The sequence below is a fragment of the Neolamprologus multifasciatus genome, chromosome 5 (assembly GCF_963576455.1).
Source record: "Neolamprologus multifasciatus chromosome 5, fNeoMul1.2, whole genome shotgun sequence".
NCBI lineage: Eukaryota > Metazoa > Chordata > Actinopteri > Cichliformes > Cichlidae > Neolamprologus > Neolamprologus multifasciatus.
In genome coordinates this window covers 3,892,530-3,919,425 of record NC_140443.1, presented here as the reverse complement: position 1 = coordinate 3,919,425, position 26,896 = coordinate 3,892,530, and the positions used below count along the sequence as shown (strand labels likewise).

The 26,896-nt window shown below is 40.5% G+C and overlaps 4 protein-coding genes and 1 long non-coding RNA gene across 5 annotated transcripts; 1 reads left to right on the top strand and 4 right to left on the bottom strand.

The window, feature by feature from the left end:
- Window positions 1–2,197, bottom strand: LOC146517846 (zinc-binding protein A33-like). Its single transcript, XM_085159727.1, has one exon. The coding sequence runs from the start codon at window positions 1,475–1,477 to the stop codon at window positions 29–31; it is 1,449 nt and encodes a 482-aa protein (XP_085015853.1). The 5' UTR covers window positions 1,478–2,197; the 3' UTR covers window positions 1–28.
- A 1,382-nt stretch (window positions 2,198–3,579) lies between these two features.
- Window positions 3,580–5,811, top strand: LOC146517845 (uncharacterized). The gene is made up of 3 exons (XR_014874126.1): window positions 3,580–4,265; window positions 4,579–4,666; window positions 4,766–5,811. It is a non-coding gene; the product is annotated as an uncharacterized LOC146517845 (long non-coding RNA).
- An 87-nt stretch (window positions 5,812–5,898) lies between these two features.
- LOC146517844 (nuclear factor 7, ovary-like) lies at window positions 5,899–8,635 on the bottom strand. Its single transcript, XM_085159729.1, has one exon. It carries the CDS (start codon window positions 7,901–7,903, stop codon window positions 6,461–6,463), a length of 1,443 nt encoding a protein of 480 aa, XP_085015855.1. The 5' UTR covers window positions 7,904–8,635; the 3' UTR covers window positions 5,899–6,460.
- A 5,499-nt stretch (window positions 8,636–14,134) lies between these two features.
- On the bottom strand, window positions 14,135–17,525 carry LOC146517843 (nuclear factor 7, ovary-like). The gene has a single exon (XM_085159728.1). The coding sequence runs from the start codon at window positions 16,049–16,051 to the stop codon at window positions 14,609–14,611; it is 1,443 nt and encodes a 480-aa protein (XP_085015854.1). The 5' UTR covers window positions 16,052–17,525; the 3' UTR covers window positions 14,135–14,608.
- Window positions 17,526–20,832: 3,307 nt separating this feature from the next.
- Window positions 20,833–25,055, bottom strand: LOC146517842 (zinc-binding protein A33-like). The gene has a single exon (XM_085159730.1). The coding sequence runs from the start codon at window positions 22,621–22,623 to the stop codon at window positions 21,196–21,198; it is 1,428 nt and encodes a 475-aa protein (XP_085015856.1). The 5' UTR covers window positions 22,624–25,055; the 3' UTR covers window positions 20,833–21,195.
- Window positions 25,056–26,896: the final 1,841 nt, after the last annotated feature.

Here is a 26,896-nt window from a genome sequence, read left to right as displayed (position 1 = left end):
TTTGCTCTTTCTTAGTATCTTGCAACTATTAATGCTGGGACTTTTTACTGGTTTCAAAATGAGACCAAAAACCTGTTGATAGAGGAGTTATATGCTCGTCCACTTTCAAGATCACTGGTAATATCTTCAGTGGTTTCTTCTCAGTACCAACATAAGGAAACAGCTTCTCAGTGAAATTGTATTTGAAGGTGTGTATGAGTGTGTTGGCATCCAGATCAAAGAATGAGAGCTTCCCTCTGTCATACTCCAGCTGAACTCTGACCCTCTGCAGCTTCTTTACTGACAAAAATTTATATGTATATGGTGTTGTTGCTACTATGTACTTTTCATCCTGGAAACATAATTGCCAGTATCCTGACAGTGCTTGTATCTTTCTCTCATAAGACTCGTTTACAACACCAAAGCCCCAAAATCCCTCTTCTCCAACCTCAACATCCCAAATGTGAGTCCCTGAGTTGAAGCCCTCAGAGCCCAGGACAATTTTATTATAGTCAAACCTCTCTGGATTATCAGGAACCTTCTGTCTCCCTCCAAATGCCACACTGGTCAGATCATCAGACATGATGAGTTGTGGATGAGCTGTGTTTGGATCCAGAATCACAGGAGTGTAGGAGACCATCTCCTTCATCTTATTCCAGATGTTGTAGGTCAGGTTGCCCAGGTGTTTGGTCACATCCATCAGGACTCCTGAGTCCAGCTGTGGAGCATCCAGCAGGGGGCGCTTCTTGACTCTGTTGACTGAAACCTTGTAGCTCTGGAGAAACTCGACGTCTTCAGCTCTCAGTTGCTCCTCTGTGGCTCTGATTGTTTCTGAAAGAGTTTCCATTGTTCTGTTCAGATCCTCAGTCTTCTCCTTCATCCTCTGACTCTTCTGTTTCTCTTCTGTCCTCAGAGCAGTGATCCTGGCATTTTCTTCCTTTTGTAGAAACTGCTGAAGCTTTTTAAACTCCTCATGAATTTGCTCTTCTGTCTGCTGGGCCTGGACCTTAATGGTTTCTGCTATTTGGTCAAAGTTTCTTTTAGTGTATTCAGTGATCATCTTTAACACCTTTGAGGGTAACAGCAATTCCTTTAGCTCTTTTCTGTGACCGTGTGCAGCTTCATCAATAGGTCTGAAGCTGTGGTTTTTGTGTGCTATTGAATCTCGACAGACAACACACACCGGCTGCTGATGATCCAAACAGAAAAGTTTGAGTTTCTCATGGTGCAGACTGCAGAGAGGCTCAGACACTGCAGAAGCTTTTTTATCTCTCTGCAGTAAGAAAGCCTCACACAGGTTCTTTAACACCAAGTTACAGGTCAGATCATTTGACAGGTTTATCTTCTTACAAAGTGGGCAGTTGTGTTGTAGATTCTTGCTCCACCACGTCTGCAAACAGAATCGACAGAAGCTGTGGCTGCATGACAGGATGACAGGATCTCTATAGATGTCGTGGCAGACGGGACAGGAGAGATCCTTTTCCGACTGAGAAGACATTTTGTCCTGGAGTGACAACAATGAAAACAATGAGGTGTCCACTCAAGAAGTTTCTTCAAACTTACTTTCCCTTTTAGCTGTGACTTCTGTAAAACTTCTGTTTGTAACATGGAATCAGCAGCATCGTGTTGAAGTGTCAGTATCCTGATTTTCCCTGTATTTCAGTGTTCACCGTATCCTTCTGTCGTTGAACTTCCTCTCTTTTCCAACAAAGAATCTAAATATATAGTCCAGAAACTGAAAGTGTCACGGTGAATGTAATTTGACACCAGTATGAGCAATGAATGAGTAAGATGCATACTTAAAAGGGTGTGTGATTCATTTCTACATGGAGTGGAGAGAGGTGTTGTAGAACACAATCCCTTTACTTCAGGGGCTCAAAAGTAATTGAACAAAATAAATACCTGAAAATAAAACGTCTGCTTCGTTACTTGGTTCAGGCTGCCATGCCTTCACTGACAATGGCAGCCTGAAGTTTTCTTTCTTTCTTTTTTTTGTTTGGTGCCAGTTTTATTGCAACACTTGAGAGCAGTTCTGTCTGGCTCAGCAGTCGTACATTTAAGTATGTATGTGACATCTACGAGGAGTTCAAATAACTTAATGTTATTTTCAATCAACCTAGCCTTTGTACTGAAACATGGCAAGTTACAGTTGTCATAGTAGATCCGAGTCCTCTCTGGCACACAGGACGGGTTAATCCTGTCGCTCTTGTTCGAAAACCTGCCCTTCCTAAGTTCACAGTCCTCTGGGAGCCCCTGTGTTGACATACGTAACTGGCAGTCTGAAGTGTTGAATTCATGGAAATCACCAGATGCTTGGTTTCCTCCTTTCTAATGCTCTGCCAGGCCTTTACTGCAGCAGCTGTCAGTTGCTGTTTGTTTGTAGGCCTTTTTGCCCAAAGTTTAGTCTTCAACAAGTGAAATGCTCAGTTGGGTTAAGACAAGGGCGTAGATTTGGCATGGACGGAAGGGACATGTCCCCACCAATTGACTATGTGCACGTTAGCATATGCTACTTCCGGTGCGGAAACTCCTGTGGCGAGCTTTGTTTCCGGTGTCCTATTCGCGCCCTGTTTACGGTCCAAAACAAGTTAAGCAAATGAATGAATCAAGCGGCGATTTACATTTCTATAGATGTCTCGGGCATTTACCCAATATATCTGTAAATGATGTTCATCGACTTGTTGATATTTTTTCCCGTGCCTCAGAGCAAAAGAGAAAAGGGATTCAAATGTTATATTTCTCAGCTGTCCCTCTTTATCGCGGGTGTTATGTTCTAAAAATAACCAGCGATAGGTGAAATATAGTAGCCAATTTTATTTTTTGACGGTGCAAAACGTTTCGTGGACATACAGTACTGCACTTCAGAGTCACACTGCTAGCGATCGATGCAGCGATTCTGTACTGTACAGGAGAGACGTCATGGAGGGGATCGTCTGCAGCGATCAGGACGCAGGACACAATGTGATGTAAAAAAAAAAGAAGCATGCAAACTTGCACTAAAAAATCCGCGAAACAGCGAGGTGAAATGTGAACCGCGTTATAGCGAGGGACCGCTGTAATTTTGAAGGTAAGTCACAACATACCCTTGTAAATACTAATGTATCGAAACCGTTACCAGCAATCGTTCATTTTTTGTGTGGCTTTTTTTCACAGTTTGTTAACATGCTGTGTAGGTGTGTACTTGACTAGCTGGTATCGACATAACGGGGAACATCTGGTTTGACTATTCTTCACCTGTAGTTTGAATGCTGAACATTTGCCTGTTTAAATCATAAGATAAGTCACTATACAGAGATGTGCTTCTGAATGTGGACGATGTGTCTTCTGCTGCAGTGATGCAGTTCTGCTTCGGTTTAAACTCTTTAAACGTCAAAATTGATCATTAGATTTTTTTTATGACACAACAGTGGTGAGTGTTCCCACCTTCTGCTCTTTGTAACTTAACGCGATCTTTCCGTTTTCGAGTTTTGGACATCAATTTTGGAGGATATCTTCGCAGTAGCGATTGACCGCAAAGTAAAGTTACCGGAAATGTACAACCCCACATCCGGTCTCAAACCAGGAAGTTAGCATTTTCTCGTGCACAGGGTCAATATCCAGCGATTATTGAATTGTCCCCACCAATAATTTGATCTCTTCTAGTAAAGAAAAACAAACACGATAGAAAGAAAAAAAAACGATCTGTCAGCGTCTCGTTCACCTAGTGGTGCAGAAAGAGTTAAATTACGTTCTCTACCGGAGTCCTACGCATGTGACAAAAATATGGCCAATGTGATTGGCTGAGCCTTTCAGGGAGCTCTGTTTAGTTTTAGCAGCGGCAACCCTGCGCTGCCAGGAGGAGAGGAGGATGGCAGCACAGAGGAAGAACCTGGATATAAGAAAGTATTTTCAAAGAAACCTAGCCTGCAGACCCTGAATTGGGACACAGCCATAGTCTATTCGCACACGAAAACTTTAGACTTAGTTCGAAAGCTCACGCGGCATGCCCACGTGACTGTACGTTGCACGCTCACCTAACTTTACGCTGCACGCGTACATGACTTTCCGTTTGTGCCTTGAATAATGAATAAGGTTACGTCCACACGTACCAGCGTATTTTTGAAAACGCTGATTTTTCTATGCGTTTGCACCTTTTGTCCACACGTAATGCATGCCTGGCCGTACATTGTGTTTGTATTTCCAGGCACATTTCACGAAGCAGAACGCAGTCTTCAGAGATCTCTACGTGAACACTCTGACCTTCAGTCTGAAGCAGAAACCCAGACCAGTCTTAAAAGAAAGCACAAGTAAAACTTTTTTATTCACAAACATATCTTTGATTGTTAAGAATTTATGATCTTGTCTTTTATACATATCTGTGGTGCTCGCATACTGCAATATCACCACATAATATAGTCCAAAAGGTGGAAGTTTGTAAACTTTTTAAAAATGCAAAGCCATGTACACTTGTGCACTTCAAAAATTCCTTGCATACTGTACCTTCTTGCACGTCTCTGTTTCCTGTGTGTGTTGTTAGAAATCAAACTGTAACTTTAGGAAAAAATATGCCAAAAGCACATTTACAATTACTTATGACCGTTTTTAACTTCTTTTCTTCAGACCAAATCCCCAGTACACATATACTGACTCAGAGGATGAGCAGCCTACAAAAACCGGTTTCCCCAGGCGCCTCGAGTGAAAATACCAGGTAATAAAATACTGTCCAGTGTCTGTGTACATATCTGTGTCTGACACAAGGATACTTTTTTGATAAGTTGTCTGTATTCTTAAATAAATTTCTAAACAGCCCTCACCACTCCGCAGTCTGCCCCCCAGCCCACTGATAGCAACCATCATAATGCCCCGCCCAGCTTGCGGCACCTTTCGCCAACACAGCTTTGTGATCTCCCCAGCCTGCAGAGTCTGATGTCGATGTCATGAGACTCTTTGAGTGAGGGGTGATTTCTTCTGTGGTTCATGCTTTGGTTTCAGTGTATTGTTGTGTTCATAATTTTTGGAAGGAATCACAGAAAAAAGGTATGTCTCTTTAAAAAGGATTTATTTTGCTTTTTGCAGTTGAAAGTTTACACAGCGCTGAGGACTTCTATGTGAACCAACAGCATGTTTGACAAAAAGGATGACCCTCAAACGGGCTGTACAACATTATATAGTGAGACAAAAACATCGATTATAACAGCTAACTTCCTCCCGCATGGACGCAGTCTTGGTGTCTGCTCCGAAGCATCCTCATATCTCCATGACCTCGTCTGGTATCTGCTCCCTCCTCTGTAAGAGACAGAAAAGCGAAACACCTCTCTGCCTATAGCCTTGATAATCTAATGCTATTATCCATTGTTCTTCTAGTGATTCAAAGCTGGTTTAGAAAATCATATTCAGAACTCTCTGACCCAAAGACTTATTCTAATCATAATCTATGTGTGTAAGCGTGTTTGCAATTACCCCTCTGCACTCTAAGTCATTTCCTACAATATATCAGTCCAGACAGTAAAGCCGAACAAAGCTTATGACCTTCAGAAGACTGAGCGCCAACTCATTATGAGCACATTTGCAGTAAATGTATGAAAATGATTATAACCACCTAATTTAGTAAAATAAATCAAACATTTTCAATCACAACAGTGTGGAAACAACTTCTCTGTGAAACTGAGCTTGAAGGCATGTAGGTGTGTGTTAATGTTCACGTCAAAGAATGAGAGCATCTCTCTGTTACAGTCCAGCTAACCTCCCACCCTCTGGACCTTCTTCACTGAAACAAATATACATGGAAGTGATGAAGAGGCTGCCGCGTTAGTTCCTTCGAACAAATATATTTCCCAGAATCCAGTCTGTGTTTGTCCCTTTCTTAGACAAGACCAAGGCCAAGGGTTCAGTCCTCATCATTTCTGACTTCAAGATCACAATCTCTGAGTCAAAGCCCTCAGAGCCCAGCACTAGTGAACAGCTGACAGTCTTCTTAGAAAGGAAAACAAAAAGTTGAAGTTGAGCTGAAGAGGCCAAAAATAAAAGTCTTTACACACAACAGATTATTGAAGACAGTTTAGCAGTTTAATAAAACTGACACTTTTTTTTCAATTTTCCAGTTTGGCAAAATCACTTTTTAAAATAATTGTGGAGGCTTTAAACTCAGTGCTTGTTAGGCATAAACATGTAGGTGGTAGGTGGAACTACCTACATTATTATATTCAGCTGCATTTAATGGTTGAAGAGCGCCCCCTGCTGTTCTGTAGACGCTCCTCACGCTTGTATCCATGTCTGTTTTTTTTCTTATTCCCAGATAAAGTTGTGTATGTGAGTTTGTTGGGTGTATTTTATATGATATTGTAAAAATCTCAGCAGCAAATACCGTAGCTGAATATTTCTGTAACTGTATCTTCATGTTGTTAAAGAAACAAGAACTGCCTGGAAACAAATATGTACAGGATGAGGAGGATGTGTGTGGATTCTTTTTTTGCTCTTTCTTAGTATCTTGGAACTATTTATGCTAGGACTTTTTACTGGTTTCAAAATGAGATCTAAAACGTGTTGATAGAGGAGTTATATGCTCGTCCACTTTCAAGATCACTGGTAATATCTTCAGTGGTTTCTTCTCAGTCAAAAGATAAGGAAACAGCTTCTCATTGAAATTGTGTTCGAAGGTGTGTATGAGTGTGTAGGCATCCAGATCAAAGAATGAGAGCTTCCCTCTGTCATACTCCAGCTGGACTCTGACCCTCTGCAGCTTTTTTACCGACAAAACTTTATATGTATCTGGTGTTGTTGCTACTATGTACTTTTCATCATGGAAACTTAATTGCCAGAAACCTGACAGTGCTCGTACCTTTCTCTCATAAGACTCATTTATAACACCAACAGCCCAAACTACCTCTTCTCCAACCTCAACATCCCAAATGTGAGTCCCTGATTTGAAGCCCTCAGAGCCCAAGACAATTTCACAAGAGTGACACCTCTCTGGATTATCAGGAACCTTCTGTCTCCCTCCAAGACTCACACTGGTCAGATCGTCAGATAAGATGAGTTGTGGATGAGCTGTGTTTGGATCCAGAATCACAGGAGTGTAGGAGACCATCTCCTTCATCTTATTCCAGATGTTGTAGGTCAGGTTGCCCAGGTGTTTGGCCACATCGATCAGAGCTCCTGAGACCAGCTGTGGAGCATCCAGCAGGGGGCGCTGCTTGACTCTGTTCACTGAAACCTTGTAGTTGTGGAGGAATGAGACGTCTTCAGCTCTCAGTTGCTCCTCTGTGGCTCTGATTGTTTCTGAAAGAGTTTTTATTTCTCTACTCAGAGACTCAATCTTCTCCTCCATTTTTCTTAACTTCTGCTCTTCTTCCTGCCTCAGAGCAGCCAGCCTGGCCTCCTCTTCATTTTGGAGAAACTGCTGAAGCTTTTTAAACTCCTCCTTTATCTGCTTCTCTGTCTGCTGTGCCTGGACCTTTATATGTTCTGCAGTTTGATCAAAGTTTCCTTTGACTTGTTCAAACACCTTCAGTTTATCTTGTAAGGGCTTCAGGTGTTTCTGAAGCTCCTCTCTGTGATCGTCTGCAGCTTCATCAATAGGTCTGAATCTGTGGTCTTTGTGTGCTTTTGAATCTCGACAGACGACACACACCGGCTGCTGATGATCCAAACAAAAAAGTCTGAGTTTCTCATGGTGCAGACTGCAGAGAGGCTCAGACACTGCAGAAGCTTTTTTATCTCTCTGCAGTAAGAAAGCCTCACACAGGTTCTTTAACACCAAGTTACAGGTCAGATCATTTGACAGGTTTATCTTCTTACAAAGTGGGCAGTTGTGTTGTAGATTCTTTCTCCACCACGTCTGCAAACAGAATCGACAGAAGCTGTGGCTGCATGACAGGATGACAGGATCTCTATAGATGTCGTGGCAGACGGGACAGGAGAGATCATTTTCCAACTGAGAAGCCATTTTGTCCTTGAGTGACAACAATGAAAACAATGAGGTGTCCACTCAAGAAGTTTCTTCAAACTTACTTTCACTTTTAGCTTTGACTTCTGTAAAACTTCTGTTTGTAACATGGAATCAGCAGCATCGTGTTGAAGTGTCAGTATCCTGATATTCCCTGTATTTCAGTGTTCACCGTATCCTTCTGTCGTTGAACTTCCTCTCTTTTCTAACAAAGAATCTAAATACATAGTTCAGAAAGTGAAAGTGTCACGGTGAATGTAATTTGACACCCACATGAATATGGATATGGTGGCCCTGAGGGTCCACACACAACTGCAACTCAAGAAAGCAAAAGCAAATAGAAAAACTCAAAAAAGCACACAAAACACAATAGAAATAGGAAAAAGGAAAACAAATTAGAAAAAAAGAAAACGGAAATAGAAAAAAGGAAGTTAGAGATGGATGAATGAATATCACTTTACAGTCCCGCACAAACATCAGGATCAATTACACTAATGTTAATGTAAGTTCTGTTATTATGCTGCCTAAGCTGGTTCTGTTGGTGGTGCCCAGCCAAACCTGCATTTGTTTTAAGGAGAAACAAACTCAGTTCACTCGTTAAGGAATTGTAGTTTATTCACAGGACATTTGACCAGTGTACTAACTTAACCACTTTCTGCTTAAATTTAGCTCTCATCTCATTTAGTACCCCTAATCAGTAGCGGTTTTAGATACGGGCGACACGAGCGGTTGCCCGGGGCGGCATCGTGGTGGGGGCGGCGTACTCATGCTGCCCCGACGTCAGCCAGCGCATATTGTGAATGGCACAGGCACCAATCGGTTTTCTATCGCCCATTTGCTGGGAGTAAGGGCGCCCTCCGTTTGCGAGGTGCGCCTGCTTGCTGCTAAATTCAAAGTAAACTTTATTGTCATCTCCGCTACATACAGTCCAGTACATAGAGAGACGAGACGACGAGGCTCCAGTTACAGCAGTGCAAGTAAACCAACAATAAATATAAGAAGAGTAAGAAAATAAATATACACTTTAGGACTCGGGGTAAAGGGATCAATAACAATTTAAAATTTACAGTTTGATGATTTAAAGTCTCACACACGACCCGTCGAAAGGGGAGGGGCTTCCAAATAGAGAACATTTCATTTATAATGTTGTAAATCCAAGCCCATTATGGATTCATGATTTGAATCCTGGGTTGTGTGAAATCCCAGAAATGCACCTTAGACAAAGTGAATCTGTGAACTAAGGTGTAGGTCTGTTAGGTTATGTTGTGGTGATCCTCGGGTTGGGGGATTTGTGTTCATACTGGAGTGCAAAATTAAAACCAATGGAAGATGGACAAGAAAAGTTCAAAGCCATCAGGTCCTCAGTTTAGAAAAAAGAGAAAAGAAGAGGAGGAGAAACGAGCAAAAGATGCAGGTAAACAGATGTGTGATTGGATAATGGCAGGTCATCCTGAAACAATCAGAATCAGAAAACTTTATTAATCCCTAAGGAAATTATGTGCGTTACAGTTGCTCCAAGAAGAAATGGTAAAAATAGCAACAGTAACAGACTAAACTCCAAACAATACATTATGTTACAGATTTTAATATTAATTAGTCATTGTCAGTTGTTGATTTGTCCTCTTCTCATTGTATGACAAATTATGATGGCTGTTTGGTAGCTGTTTGCATACTATGCATACTCTCTCTCTCTTCATATGTGTGTGTGTACAACAGCTTTATGTTAATGTACAATCATTAATATGTTTTGTCTGTGTGTGTGTGTGTGTGGGGTGGGGTGGGGGGGGGGGGGGCACACCAATTAGTTAAACTGCAGAAATGACATAAAGACCTGGATGGCCGCTAACTTTCTGCTTCTTAATTCAGATCAAACTGAGGTTATTGTACTCGGCCCTGAAAATCTTTGAAATATGGTAACCAGATTCTTACTCTGGATGGCATTACCTTGGCCTCCAGTAACATTGTGAGGAATCGTGCAGTTGGTATTGACCAATGAATGTCCTTCAACGCACATATTAAACAAATATGTAAGACTGCTTTCTTCCATTTGTGCAACATCTCTAAAATTAGAAATATCCTGTCTCAGAGTGACGCTGAAAAACTAGTTCATGCATTTATTACTTCCAGGCTGGATGACTGTAATTCATTCTTATCAGGAAGTCATAAAGACGCCCTGAAAAGCCTTCAGTTAATCCAAAATGCTGCAGCAAGAGTACTGACAGGGACTAGAAAGAGAGAGCAGATTTCTCCTGTTTTGGCTTCCCTTCATTGGCTTCCTGTTAAATCCAGAATTGAATTCAAAATCCTGCTCCTCACATACAAGGTCTTAAATAATCAGGCCCCATCTTATCTTAATGACCTTGTAGTACCATATCACCCTATTAGAGCACTTCGCTCTCGCTCTGCAGGCCTACTTGTTGTTCCTAGAGTATTTAAAAGTAGAATGGGAGGCAGAGCCTTCAGTTTTCAGGCCCCTCTTCTGTGGAACCAGCTTCCAGTTTGGATTCAGGAGACAGACACTATCTCTACTTTTAAGATTAGGCTTCAAACTTTCCCTTTTGCTAAAGCATATAGTTAGGGCTGGACCAGGTGACCCTGAATCCTCCCTTAGTTATGCTGCAATAGACGTAGGCTGCCGGGGGATTCCCATGATGCATTGAGTTTTTCCTTTCCAGTCACCTTTCTCACTCACTATGTATTAACAGACCTCTCTGCATTGAATCATATCTGTTATTAACCTCTGTCTCTCTTCCACAGCATGTCTTTATCCTGTCTTCCTTCTCTCACCCCAACCGGTCGCAGCAGATGGCCCCGCCCCTCCCTGAGCCTGGTTCTGCTGGAGGTTTCTTCCTGTTAAAAGGGAGTTTTTCCTTCCCACTGTCGCCAAAGTGCTGCTCATAGGGGGTCATATGATTGATGGGTTTTTCTCTGTATCTGTTATTGTACGATCTACTGTACAATATAAAGCACCTTGAGGCGACTGTTGTTGTGATTTGGCGCTATATATATAAAATTGAATGAATACATTAAAACCCACACACTGGGTCACACGACCCAGTACAGTGACAAACTGTCTATTTATGTGTGTTTTTTTCTTAATCTCTACAGCTGGATCAGCTGCACTTCATGAAAAGGCAGTGATGCGCCGGAAAGTATCTGACCCTCCTCTACAGGGAATGATCGACAAAGATGGAGGGCTTATCATTCCGAAGGAGGGAAATTACTTTGTTTACTCCAAAGTTCCCTTCAGTGACAGTGGTGTGTTTCAGCACTCTGTTACACTTTCCAGCAAAAAGTCTTTAAAAAACGTACCACTCTTGCGATCGAGAAAACACCCCACAGCGAGCAAAGAAAGTGGATCAGACAGTTTTCTGAGTGGAATTTTTCATCTTAATGAACATGACAGAATTTTTGTGACTGTAAACAATATCTCAAAGATTGTACAAAATAACACTTATTTTGGTGCAGTTATGCTCTAAATCCCACAGATGGACAAAATTATGTTATTTTTACAGCTTTTGTTTTCTGTGCAGCTTAATATCAGCAGGACGGGATTTTTGCGTTGTTTTAAAGTTTACTCAAATGTAGATGAATTGTTTAGTCAAAACAAATAATTTCTGCTTGTGCTTGTTACACTTTTCTCCTGATGTTTAATTTGCTTTTCATGATGCCTGCAGTTCCTCTGTAAGTGAATCTGCACAAGAATGAAATACGCTGGTAAATATGTTTGGATTAGTTAAACTGTTTGTCTCTATTTTTAAATTTCATTTTAATGCTTCCCTATTGTACAGTTTTGATTTCTTCTTTTTATAATAATCGTATTGTTTTTGTACTTTTGTTTACCACAGCATGAAAACATCTTTTGACTCATTGTTTATGTAAAAAGAGGTCGCTACAGTGAGTAGCTCCACCTGTTTAACCTGGCAGAGGATGCCCCCCCCCCCCCCCCCCCCCCCCGATGCAACAGCAAAGTGATTTGTGTCTCCTTCTGAGACTTAACCAGGGATCTAAAGTCCAATAAAAAACGGTATAAGACAAAATTATCTAAGGAGCTTGGAAAGAAAAAAGCGTCTGGATCTCTTTATGTCGCTTGGAGACTCGAAGCTTCAGTTCCAGGGTCAATAAGGGATTGAGACAAAAGGATTTTTTTTTTCTTGTTGTCTGAAGTCAGCTGTTTAACATTGTTGTAACAGACTATTTGTATTGTGTTATTGAGCAGTTAAAAAAAAACACTGCAGCTTAATTTAGGTGTTTTGTAAAAATCAGTTGTTATTGGATATATCTGATAATGTACTTTGTTCTTTGTTAAGCAAAGTAACACAACCCAAGCACTGTGGGGTTTTTAGGCTTTTATTGTGCAGCTGTCTCATGTTATGTTTTCCTTAATATGGTCAATCAGCAATTTTTCACTGCTCTGACCTCAGTTTTCTTTTTTTCTTTCCTTTCTTGATTAAAAAATAGATGAAAGACATAAAATCCAAAATGTTCCTCATTGTGACAAATCGTAAATTATTTATTCAAGCATAACAAGTCCCCTAACTCAAGGGATGGCCCAGAGGTGTGTTTGCACATAACAGACAACATAGTATAAATAAATTGTATCTTCGGGCACTTTTTTAAACAACAGTCTGCTATATACGCACATAATTACTTCAAATTTGTTTAGTTAAAGCTTAAAATTCCACATTTAAAAATTAAAACAGCAACATTACTGAAGCAGTGTGAGATCATACTGACTTTCAAGCTAATGAGAATTATTTTTTTAAAAAGCTGTCTTTGCCTCTACACAGATGTTTGTAAATGTTTTAATAATATGTGCCAATTATTTTCCCAGCAAAATCTAATAAAATGTTCAGTCGCTCAAGACTTTTGCACAATTCTATCCTAAAATATATTAGTATAATTAGTCCCATCGTTTGTTTATTTTTTTTAAATCAGATTTCAGCACTAAATATCAAAGACAGAAGATATCAAACAATTATCATAGTCATGGCCTATATGCATATGTTCATATCTCCACCACCCGGTGTGCTTCTTGTATACCTGACACAGTGATGTATTTCAGTGTGAAGGAACATGTTATATTTCTGTTTTCTCCTGAGAAGAATGAAGCAACGTTTTGCTGGTTTTGAAACCAAACCCGAAACCTGATGATAAAGGGGTCATGAGAGTCTTTGAGTGAGGGGTGATTTCTTCTGTGGTTCATGCTTTGGTTTCAGTGTATTGTTGTGTTCATACTTTTTGGAAGGAATCTCAGAAAAAAGGTATGTCTCTTTAAAAAGGATTTATTTTGCTTTTTGCAGTTGAAAGTTTACACAGCGCTGAGGACTTCTATGTGAACCAACAGCATGTTTGACAAAAAGGATGACCCTCAAACGGGCTGTACAACATTATATAGTGAGACAAAAACATCGATTATAACAGCTAACTTCCTCCCGCATGGACGCAGTCTTGGTGTCTGCTCCGAAGCATCCTCATATCTCCATGACCTCGTCTGGTATCTGCTCCCTCCTCTGTAAGAGATAGAAAAGCGAAACACCTCTCTGCCTAGCCTTGATAATCTAATGCTATTATCCATTGTTCTTCTAGTGATTCAAAGTTGGTTTAGAAAATCATATTCAGAACTCTCTGACCCAAAGACTTATTCTAATCATAATCTATGTGTGTAAGCGTGTTTGCAATTACCCCTCTGCACTCTAAGTCATTTCCTACAATATATCAGTCCGGACAGTAAAGCCGAACAAAGCTTATGACCTTCAGAAGACTGAGCGCCAACTCATTATGAGCACATTTGCAGTAAATGTATGAAAATGATTATAACCACCTAATTTAGTAAAATAAATCAAACATTTTCAATCACAACAGTGTGGAAACAACTTCTCTGTGAAACTGAGCTTGAAGGCATGTAGGTGTGTGTTAATGTTCACATCAAAGAATGAGAGCATCTCTCTGTTACAGACCAGCTAACCTCCCACCCTCTGGACCTTCTTCACTGAAACAACTTTACATGGAAGTGATGAAGAGGCTGCTGCGTTAGTTCCTTCAAACAAATATATTTCCCAGAATCCAGTCTGTGTTTGTCCCTTTCTTAGACAAGACCCCGTCACCAGGCCAAGGGTTCAGTCCTCATCATTTCTGACTTCAAGATCACAATCTTTGAGTCAAAGCCCTCAGAGCCCAGCACAAGTGAACAGCTGACAGTCTTCTTAGAAAGGAAAACAAAAAGTTGAAGTTGATCTGAAGAGGCCAAAAATAAAAGTCTTTACACACAACAGATTATTGAAGACAGTTTAGCAGTTAAATAAAACTGACATTTTTTCCCAATTTCCCAGTTTGGCAAAATCACTTTTTAAAATAATTGTGGAGGCTTTAAACTCAGTGCTTGTTAGGCATAAACATGTAGGTGGTAGGTGGAACCACCTACATTATTATATTCAGCTGCATCTAATGGTTGAAGAGCGCCCCCTGCTGTTCTGTAGACGCTCCTCACGCTTGTATTCTTGTCTGTTTTTTTTCTTATTCCCAGATAAAGTTGTGTATGTGAGTTTGTTGGGTGTATTTTATATTATATTGTTAAAATCTCAGCAGCAAATACCGTAGCTGAATATTTATGTAACTGTATCTTCATGTTGTTAAAGAAACAAGAACTGCCTGGAAACAAATATGTACAGGATGAGGAGGATTTGTATCTTGCAACTATTTATGCTAGGACTTATTACTGGTTTCAAAATGAGGCCAAAAATCTGTTGATAGAGGAGTTATATGCTCGACCACTTTCAAGATCACTGGTAATATCTTCACTGGGTCTTTGTCAGTCAAAAGATAAGGAAACAGCTTCTCAGTGAAATTGTGTTTGAAGGTGTGTATGAGTGTGTTGGCATCCAGATCAAAGAATGAGAGCTTCCCTCTGTCATACTCCAGCTGAACTCTGACCCTCTGCAGCTTCTTTACTGACAAAACTTTATATGTACCTGGTGCTGTTGTTACTATGTACTTTTCATCCTCGAAACATAATTGCCAGAAACCTGACAGTGCTTCTACCTTTCTCTCATAAGACTCATTTACAACACCAAAGCCCCAAAATCCCTCTTCTCCAACCTCAACATCCCAAATGTGAGTCCCTGAGTTGAAGCCCTCAGAGCCCAGGACAATTTTACAACAGTGACACCTCTCTGGATTATCAGGAACCTTCTGTCTCCCTCCAAATGTCACACTGGTCAGATCGTCAGATAAGATGAGTTGTGGATGAGCTGTGTTTGGATCCAGAATCACAGGAGTGTAGGAGACCATCTCCTTCATCTTATTCCAGATGTTGTAGGTCAGGTTGCCCAGGTGTTTGGCCACATCCATCAGAGCTCCTGAGACCAGCTGTGGAGCATCCAGCAGGGGGCGCTGCTTGACTCTGTTGACTGCAGCCCTGTAGTTGTGCAGGAATGAGACGTCTTCAGCTCTCAGTTCCTCCTCTGTGGCTCTGATTTTTTCTGAAAGAGTTTTTATCTCTCTACTCAGAGACTTAATCTTCTCCTCCATTTTTCTTAACTTCTGCTCTTCTTCCTGCCTCAGAGCAGCCAGCCTGGCCTTCTCTTCATTTTGTAGAAACTGCTGAAGCTTTTTAAACTCCTCCTTTATCTGCTTCTCCGTCTGCTGTGCCTGGACCTTTATATGTTCTGCTGTTTGATCAAAGTTTCCTTTGACTTGTTCAAACACCTTCAGTTTATCTTGTAAGGGCTTCAGGTGTTTCTGAAGCTCCTCTCTGTGATCCTGGGCGGCTTCTTCAATTGGGTTGAATCTGTGGTCTTTGTGTGCTTTTGAATCTCGACAGACGACACACACCAGCTGCTGATGATCCAAACAAAAAAGTCTGAGGTTCTCATGGTGCAGACTGCAGAGAGGCTCAGACGCTGCAGAAGCTTTTTTATCTCTCTGCAGTAAGAAAGCCTCACACAGGTTCTTTAACACCAAGTTACGGGGCGGATCATTTGAGAGGTTTATCTTCTTACAAAGTGGACAGGTTTTTATTTCTCTTTCTCTCCACCACGTCTGCAGACAGAATCGACAGACGTTGTGGCTGCATGACAGGATGACAGGATCTCTATAGATGTTGTGGCAGACGGGACAGGAGAGATCATTTTCCGACTGAGAAGCCATTTTGTCCTGGAGTAAAAACAATAAAAACAATGAGGCGTCCACTCAAGAAGTTTCTTCAAACTTACTTTCCCTTCTGTAAAACTTCTGTTTGTAACATGGAATCAGCAGCATCGTGTTGAAGTGTCAGTATCCTGATATTCCCTGTATTTCAGTGTTCCCCGTATCCTTCTGTCGTTGAACGTCCTCTCTTTTCTAACAAAGAATCTAAATATATAGTCCAGAAACTGAAAGTGTCACGGTGAATGTAATTTGACACCAGTATGAGCAATGAATGAGGAAGATGCATACTTAAAAGGGTGTGTGATTAATTTCTACATGGGGTGGAGAGAGGTGTTGTAGAACACAATCCCTTTATTTCAGGGGCTCAAAAGTAATTGAACAAATTAAATACCTGAAAATAAAACGTCTGCTTCGTTACTTGGTTCAGGCTGCCATGCCTTCACTGACAATGGCAGCCTGAAGTTTTCTTTCTTTCTTTCTTTTTTTTTTTGGTGCCAGTTTTATTGCAACACTTGAGAGCAGTTCTGTCTGGCTCAGCAGTCGTACATTTAAGTATGTATGTGACATCTACGAGGAGTTCAAATAACTTAATGTTATTTTCAATCAACCTAGCCTTTGTACTGAAACATGGCAAGTTACAGTTGTCATAGTAGATCCGAGTCCTCTCTGGCACACAGGACGGGTTAATCCTGTCGCTCTTGTTCGAAAACCTGCCCTTCCTAATTCCACAGTCCTCCGGGAGCCCCTGTGTTGACATACGTAAATGGCAGCCTGAAGTCTTGAATTCATGGAAATCACCAGATGCTTGGTTTCCTCCTTTCTAATGCTCTGCCAGGCCTTTACTGCAGCAGCTGTCAGTTGCTGTTTGTTTGTAGGCCTTTTTGCACAAACTTTAGTCTTCAACAAGTGAAATGCTCAGTTGGGTTAAGACAAGGGTGTAGATTTGGCATGGACGGAAGGGACGTGTCCCCACCAATATCCAGGGATTATTGAATTGTCCCCACCAATAATTTGATCTCTTCGAGTAAAGAAAAACAAACCCGATAGAAAGAATAAAACGATCTGTCAACGTCTCGTTCACCTAGTGGTGCAGAAAGAGTTAAATTAGGTTCTCTACTGGAGTCCTACGTCATGTGACAAAAATATGGCCAATGTGATTGGCTGAGCCTTTCAGGGAGCTCTGTTTAGTTTTAGCAGCAGCAACCCTGCGCTGCGAGGAGGAGAGGAGGACGGCAGCAAAAAGGAAGAACCTGGATATAAGAAAGTATTTTCAAAGAAACCTGTAAGTCACTTAAAGCCAAGTTAACTCATAAAATGTGTCTGTCACAATAACCTTGCAGGCTATGCTAGGCTTTGGTCCACATCAGTCTAAAATTGCATGTAACCATGAATAATGTGTTTTGGAAAGTAACTGCACAACAGGCAGCACTATTAGTTCTCTCAGTCTCAGAGCAGCATTTCTAATTTTGATTGAAACTGTTAGAAAACAGCAGCCTCGAGCAAGCCAGGATATTAGTTTACAGAAGCTGTTAGAATTATATGTCTAACGTTAAAATGTTGGTGACACAATAATTTTATCCTAATGGTACTGACATACTCATAGGGTTAATTTTTGAGACAAAATATCATGAGGTAGTCATGATTTTGCAAATATTCCACCTTGGAGTGCAGTTTGCACAAATTGTTTTAAAAATGCACTCACCCTACAAACATTACAGATGATCAGTAATGTTTGTAACCGTCAGTAACCGTCTGTTTGTTGAAAAACAAACAGACGGTTGAAGCTGTGTTCAGTTTACCGCATCTTAATATCAGCTTCACGGAAGTAGCTGTAAGTAATCTGGACGGTAATCACGATCACTTTCTAGCACAACACCTGGATCTCAGGAGGCAAAACAATCGCATGAGTGCTGCTGTTTGACTGTGGAAGAATAAAGTAGTCGTGGTAAACCAATCACATGACCACTTAAAGACAAAGCTACAAGGTGATATATACCAGTTTTTAAATTGTGTTGATAGGCCACGTAAAACCAGAGTCATGATAAACAATATATACGCTGCGTTGTTTCCTCAATAGTTTTGTCACGTTTACTGTCTAAGGACAGCGCAGCCAGTGTTGGGAAGGTTACTTTTAAAATGTATTCCATTACAGAATACATGTCCCAAAATGTATTCTGTAACGTATTCCGTTACGTTACTCAATGAGAGTAACGTATTCTGAATACTTTGGATTACTTAATATATTATCATGCTGTTTACAACTACATGAATGTACTATTGCTGTGATTTATTACTGTTACTGAAGGTCCGCGGCTCCGAACCGTAGTAAAGGGACCTCTGGCTAATACGGTGGGTTCTGTGTCGGGCTCGTAGCTGAAAACTAGCTTTACTTTGTTGTCTGGGTCAACTTTGCTAGCGAGAGACAGAGAGAGGCGTTGAAAGGCTGCTCCAACAGAACTTATTGTTTTTGGAGGAAAACACGAACACGGTGTACAGTCGAGTCTTAATAGCTTACTTACAACTGGGCTCGTCAGGCACTCTTCTTGGCTGCAGTGGTTATTATTATATTTACATGCTTCCAGCTCCCGTTTCTGCTCGATGACAGCTCGTACTTTTCCTTTTTCTCCCTCCCTCGCTCACAGACACATAACGTGTATGACAGTCCATTCTCCCTGCAGCACGGACTACACTGCCCATGATGCTACATTCTTTAGAGCTATACCTGTAGCATTCTGCCTGTTAGCTTAGCACAACAACAACAAAAAGGCCTCTCTCACCCAGGAAACACGCAGAGAGAGAGCGTCACCCTGTAACCATGGCAACCGTAACGCTGCCGCCTGGAACAACAGAACGTAGCTGTCAAACAAAACCCAAACAGTCCTGACCCGCCACAATATGAAACAGGGAAGTACAGCCGTGTAATCCATTTATTTCAACAAAGTAACTGTATTCTAAATACCACCTTTTTAAACGGTAACTGTAACGGAATACAGTTACTCATATTTTGTATTTTAAATACGTTACGGTGGTACATGTATTCCGTTACTCCCCAACACTGAGCGCAGCGAGCACTCTCTGCTTATGAGCAAAAAAACAAAAAAACAGGGGAAGTGTTAGGAGTGACGGCGAGAGAGAGAGAAAGAAAGACAGCAGAAAGAGAGAGAGACAGAGAGAGAGCGAGTTTTGAGATGTGAGAGATTTGTGACGTTTAGCGTGTTTGGAGTGTGTAGTTAATGTGTTGTCTTGTGTAGTTAGTGTGTAGTGTTGTGGATAGTTTTGTGTTGTGTGTCAGAACAATGAGGCGACTGCTGTCTCCAGGTAGAAACAGGAGTGATACACCTGCTGCTGTCAGACCTGCAGGTATCAGGCTGTGATGTTCTCCTTTATAGTGGACAGAAATTATTTTTTGGAGTGGCAAAAATAATCTGTGTGGCATCTTATTGAATGCAGAACAGCTGATTGTTCTGTAAATAGTTTGAAATGGTTATTTAAAAAATCAAGGTAAAAGGTAAATGGATGCAAATAACTTTGTTGTTTGCAAAACTTGTGCATATGATTTTAAAATTGACAATTTATATTTGCATTTAAAGTTATGAAATATGATTCATTAAACATGTTTGTGGTTGTTACAATAAAAAATATAACCTTTTCTACTCTGTTTTTATGTTTTTTGTCTGATTTTAGATCAATTGTGTTAATACAGTATGTCAACATGAAAACATAACTGTAAATTCAGACACGTGAGGTTGTGCTGAAAACAATGATACCAAACAAGGTAAAGTAAATCATTTTTAAAGGTGAAATGTGGTGGGAAAATCAAAATTAGTTAAAAATGGCCAATTATACCCAGGACCCCAGAGGGTTAAACTTTTTTTTAAAGTAACGCAATAGTTACTTTTCAAGTAATTAATTACTTTTAGAATATTGTAACTCAGTTACTAACTCAGTTACTTTTTTGAAGAAGTAACTAGTAACTATAATTAATTACTTTTTCAAAGTAACTTGCCCAACACTGCTTACAGGTTTCTTTGAAAAATACTTTCTTATATCCAGGTTCTTCCTCTTTGCTGCCATCCTCCTCTCCTCCTCGCAGCGCAGATTTGCCGCTGCTAAAACTAAACAGAGCTCCCTGAAAGGCACAGCCAATCACATTGGCCATATTTGTCACATGACGTAGGACTCCAGCAGAGAATGTAATTTAACTCTTTCTGCGCCTCTAGGTGAACAAGACGTTGACAGATCGTTTTTTTCTTTCTATCTTGTTTGTTTTTCTTTACTCGAAGAGATCAAATTATTGGTGGGGACAATTCAATAATCGCTGGATATTGGTGGGGACACGTCTCTTCCGTCCATACCAAACCTACGCCCTTGGGTAAAATATTCCAGTATTATGCTGCAACATTCAAATGGTAGCGTTAGAATTTGACATAAATAACATGAAAGCCCGTATTAGTGGTTCACACTGGTGGTGCTGTTATGGTTTTGAAGATATTTTCTTGGCACAGTTGGGACTCTTTACTACCAAGAGAGCACTGTGTAAACACCACAGCTTATCCAAGTATTATTGCTGACGATGCTCATCCCTTTATGAGTACAGCATACCCATCTTCTGATGTCTGCTTCTAATAGGATGTCACAAAGCTCCCGGCATCTAAAACTGGTTTCTTGGAAATAACACTGAGTTCACTGCGCCCACATGACCTCCACATGGCACCAGATCTCAATCTAATAGAGCACCTTTATGGTGGAAGCCTGCAGATCTACAGCAACTGTGTGTTTAATGCAGCATTGATACAGCATTTATTTACACTGTCTATTATTTATTTCTTGTATTATTTTATAACTTCTAGTATTTGACAATATCTGTTGGATGTTGAAAGTCTTCTTGTTGGGAATAAGAACTTGAAAAGCAGAACTGCAGCTCTGAATGTCTGATAAATACACAAACATCTCTCTTCAAAGAAAAACATTCAATTATATTCACTTCAGTTCATTTTTATTTATACAGCACCAAATCACAAACACAGTCACATAACGACTTTGCGATAATACAAATTATTACAGTAACACTGAAGACTTCCAGGAGACTGAATACAAGATTGCTTTGTTTCATTATAAGAACGTTTATTTCTCAGTTGCTTTGATTAAATCAGACCGAGTTTAGAAAGAGGTGAAAACTTCACTGATAATGGAACCCTGTGTTTTTCTACACCGACCATCACTGGTAATATTTTCACCGGCAGAGTCTTGGTGCCAATGTATGGAAAAAGCTTCTCAGTGAAAGTGAGTTTGAAGGTGTGTATGTGTGAGTTGGTGTCCAGATCAAAAAACGAGAGCTTCCTCCTGTCCCAGTCCAGCTGAACTCGGAGTCTTTGGAGCTTCTTCACTGAGAGAACTTTATCTGGAAGCGGTGGAGCAGATGCTGTGTATTTTCCATCCTGGTGACAGAGTTCCCAGTATCCAGTGTGTATATGTCCCTTTCTTTGAACAGACTCCTTTAGTACACCGAGACACCAGACTCCATCATTTCTAACCTCAACATCCCAGCTGTTAATCCCCGAGTCGAAGCCCTCAGAGCCCAGGATGACAAAATAGTTTTCTATCCTCTCTGGGTTGTTAGGAAGCTGCTTTCTCAGTCCCACACTCACACTGGTCAGATCTTCAGACAGGATGAGTTGTGGATGAGCTGAGTTTGGATCCAGAATCACAGGAGTGTAGGAGACCATCTCCCCCATTCTGTTCCAGATGTTGTAGGTCAGGTTGCCCAGGTGTTTGGCCACATCTATCAGAGCTCCAGAGACCAGCTGTGGATCCTCCAGCAGGGGGCGCTGCTGGATTCTTTTCAGTGCAGCACTGTAGTTGTGCAGAAATGAGACATCTTCAGCTCTCAGTTCCTCCTCTGTGGCTCTGATTGTTTCTGAAAGAGTTTCTATCTCTCTGCTCAGGGCCCCAATCTTCTCCTTTATTATCTTGCATTTCTGCTTCTTCTCAGCCCTCAGAGCGGCCAGCCTGGCCTCCTCTTCCTTTTTTAGAAACGTGTGAAGTTTCTTAAACTGCTTTTTAATCTGCCATTCTGTGTAAAAGGCCTGGATCTTACTTTGGAGTGCTGTTTGATTGTAATTTTCTTTAACCTGTTCAAATGCTTCCAGTTTCTTCTGTAAGGGCTTCAATAATTCCTGGAGATTATTTCTGTAATCCTGTGCTGCTTCATCAATGGGTCTGAATCTGTGACGGTTGTGCACTTTTGAATCTCGACAGATGAGACATGCTGGCTGTTGATCGTGCAGGCAGAAGAGTTTGAGTTTCTCAGAGTGCAGACTGCAGAGAGACTCCGACTGTGAAGGTTTTTGAACGCTATTCATTAAGAAGGCCTCACAGAGGTTCTTTAACACCAAGTTACAGGGCGGATCATTCAGTAAAGGAATCATCTTGCATATTGGGCAGGTTTTTATTTTTATCTCTCGCCACCACAGCTGCAGACAGTCTTTACAAAAGCTGTGGCTGCATGAGAGGACGACAGGGTCTCTATAGATGTCGTAGCAGATAGGACAGGAGAGATCTTTTTCAGTCATTTTGCCTACAAAAAAAGAAGAAAGAAAAAAGAACTCAGTTTAAATGCGAATCCCAAAAGTTGGCAGGACTTAAAAAATCTCCTGCCCTCAGGCAGCATTGCATTAAAAACAGGAACGATTGTGTCGTGGAGATCACTGCATGGACTCAGGAACACTCCCAGAAATCATTGTCTGTGAGCACAGTTTGCTGTGCCATCTGCAAACTCAAGTTAAAGTTCAGTCAAAGCAGCCATAACTGATTATGATTCAGAAAAGCACTGCATCTTCTGGACTGACAAGGAGAGAGACCATCCAGCTTGTAATCAATGCTTTCTGATTCTATGGGGGTGCATTAGTGCCTATGAACTTGCAAATCTGGAAAGGCCCCATCTGCAGAAAGGCATATCGAACAAATGCTCCCATCCAGATGATGTATTCAATGCAATGCACAATTAGATCTGCCTCAAATTTATAGCTGGCTTAATTTACTGATGTTAGTAAGGTCCTGCTTAAAAACGGTCATATTCCTTCAGCAGAGACTCTTTATCACACAGCATACTGGAATCAGTGAAGATGTGCTACTTCCCAACAATTTGAAACCATTTTGGTGATCTAACCAGGCAAATCTAATACATTTTTATCCCAGATAGTGAAAGCCCTTGGTCCTCTTTCAGTGTATGTTAAATCCTCTATCAGGAATTTAAGTTTCACTTTTGACTCGACTCTCACATTGGATGGGCACGTGAAAAGTCTTGTTTTTATCATTTAAGAAATGTGGCTAAGTTAAGCCCTATTTTATCTCGCCCTGAACTGGAGATAGCTATACCTGCATTTATTTCCTCATGCTTGGACTATTGTAACTCTTTGTTTATGTGTCTAAGCAAAGATTCTCTCGTCTGCAGGTTGTGCAAAACGCTGCAGCTAGGCTGTTGACAAAATCCTCCAAGTACTCACATGTGACACCATTGCTATTTCAGCCGCACTGGCTTCCTGTTGAATTTAGAGTTGATTTTAAGATGCTGGTCTTGACATTTAGAGCCTTGCATGGACTGGCAACACCCTACATCTACGATCTGCTACAGCCCTATGTCCCTAGCAGATCCCTGAGGTCATCTGATCAGGGCTTACTTGCTATAAAACAGACTAATATGAGCACTAAGGGTGACAGAGCTTTTGCCACCTTTGGCCCCGAGACTGTGGAAATTTCTCCCTCATACATTAAGAACTGTGGACTTGGTAGTTGTTTTTAAAAAACAACTCAAAACTCACCTTTTTAAAACTGTTTTTGGTTAAATTGTCTGTTTTACCTTTTTATCATTTGTAATCTTATGTGCAGCACTTTGTGATTCTGAAAGGTGCTATATAAATAAAGTTTTATTTATTTATTATTTATTTATAAATCGAGAACAGCCATCAACACTAAAATCTCTGGCTCAGTAGAGCCGGCTAACCCATTAATCTTGCTTCATAGTTAACCTAAGCACACCAGACACAGGCTGGTACTGAGTAAAGAGACAGTACTGTAGACCATTTCACTCAGTGTCCATAAATTGCAACTGCAAGCTCAGAATTTCCTTAACACATTACTTCACTATTAATGAACAAGAGAACATTAAAGTAGATGCACAAAAGAGAAATATTTATTTAATGAAAAAAATAAAACTTTTAACTGCAGCTCGAATCTACAAAAAAAGTTCAAGTCAAGTAATTTCTTTTTTTAATCAATGGTAAAAGTTAAATATTTAAAACTACAGTGACAGCGATCTATTCAGAGTGTTTAGATTTGCATTGTATAATGAGGAAGCTTCCTGAAACTTACTTCCTGAGCAGCAGGTTCAGATGTCCCAGCCTTCCTCCGTTTCAGTGTTCCCGGCTTTCTTCCCCCAGCAGCTGTAATTCCTCTGGTTGTGTCTGCTGCTGATGGTCAGTTTTAACGCATTGGTGACAAAATGAAGCTGTCATGTGATTTATGTCCACATCGAAAGAGGAAGACAAATAGCAAGTAACATTTCCCTATATGTGTACATTTCTGCCATTCAAAGATGTTCCACTTCAGCAATTCATTCTGAACAAACATTGTGATTAAAATTACCCATTTTCATGTGTTATTAAGGATTTTACTACAGATTCTAATATATCATATAAAAAGAGAGCTTCCCTGATTCTGTTGTTGCCTCTAACAGCCTGTGAGGAAACTCCCATGTAAGGGAGGTTATTTTTTTGCCAAAATCTAACCGATGTGATGCCTGTGGTTACTTATGGGTGAAAGTTGAGTAATAATGACTCAGAAGTGCAGTCCACTAATCACTTCCTTTAACAGACTCCCAGCTCTCCCCACAACGTCAAAGCAAACTCTAAGGCAAGAAAGCGAACACTGATGTGGCTTCAGAGGATTTAGATGATGACAATCTATCAGAAAGTGCACTCAGAGGTGTACTGTGAATCAGGTTTAAGATAAACAAGTTTTCTTTGTGGGAGCTGGTTCAACAAAACCTAAAATCTTGATTAGAAACAACACACTCACACAAAGAAGGGTGTTTGAAACATCAGTGGACTTCTTCTTCTTCTACACATAACTGAACAGCTGAGCACCAGAGAACCACCTACTTCAGTCAAAGATATTACCAAGTGAATGGGACAATAGTGATCTGTATAGATTATGAAAAATATAATAGCAAAAGTAGATAAAATAATTAAGCTCAAAACCTAATATATTTTTACAGGTTTTTTTTTTACTTCAGGGATAAAAATAAAAACAAATTGATTGCAGTTTAAATTAATTTAATGTTTTTGGAGGTGATTTGTGAATGAGGTTTTCCAGACTTAGATTACTTGAACCCACTAGTATTACAAAAAAAACACTTCTGTGTCCCCTTTCAAATGTCATATGTAGAATTCAGCTGGACAAACTTCTTTATGAATCATCTGTCAGTCTGAACACAGCCAATTTCTAATTGAATTTTCTAATTGCAAGTTAAAAGTGTTATTTCCTTTAATTCCCATATTTATTACATCTGTGCAATCTGATAATGTGCTGACTCTGGATTAACCCTTTCATGCATAATGGTCACCACAGTCACAGCTATTCAAAGGCTGTTTTCTTGTATTTGTGTCAGTGTTGATGGTATAGTTGCGCATAAACCACTACATTGGACACTGATGTGTCACACCATGCCCTGCCACTAGTGGGTGGCAAACATGTACTTTTCAAAAGACTCTTTGAAAAGTACATTTTTAAAAAATGAAGTTCACAAATCTTTTTTTCATGCCTAAAGATGAATAAAAATACTTAAGAAAAAAAATCCTGCCTGAGGTTGTCATAATTCATGCAGTAAAAGGTTAAGGGTGTTTTCACACCTGCAGTGTTTAGTCGGTTTAAATTGAACTCTGATTTGTTTTCCCCCTTGGTGTGGTTTGTCTGTGCAGTGTGAACACAGTAATCACACTCAGGTACGGACCAAAACAACAGGAGAACATGTGGATAAAGGGTCCATATGCTGTTCCACTCTCACAGTCACTGGTTATATCATCCGTGGTTCTTTCTTTGTGCAAATACATGAAAACAGTTTTTCGATGATCGTGTGTTTGTGCATGAGATTTTCCTCTGTCACAGAACTCCGACCCTTCTTCTCCAACTTTGTGTGGAAGTGGTGAGGATGCTGCTGTGTATTTCCCATCCTGGAGATATAGTTCCCAGTATCTAGTCAATATTTGTCCTTTTCCCTTAAAAGATTCCTTTACTACGCCTAATTCATCATTTTTAACCTCAACATTCCAACAGTGAATCCTCAAAGTCCTCAAAGCCCAGAACATTCAATTCAATTCAATTCAATTTTATTTATATAGCGCCAAATCACAACAAATGTCGCCTCAAGGCGCTTCATAGATACAGAGAAAAGCCCAACAATCATATGACCCCCTATGAGCAGCACTTTGGTGACAGTGGGAAGGAAAAACTCCCTTTTAACAGGAAGAAACCTCCGGCAGAACCAGGCTCAGGGAGGGGCGGGGCCATCTGCTGCGACCGGTTGGGGTGAGAGAAGGAAGACAGGATAAAGACATGCTGTGGAAGAGAGACAGAGGTTAATAACAGATACGATTCAATACAGAGAGGTCTATTAATACATAGTGAGTGAGAAAGGTGACTGGAAAGGAAAAACTCAATGCATCATGGGAATCCCCCGGCAGCCTACATCTATTGCAGCATAACTAAGGGAGGATTCAGGGTCACCTGGTCCAGCCCTAACTATATGCTTTAGCAAAAAGGAAAGTTTTAAGCCTAATCTTAAAAGTA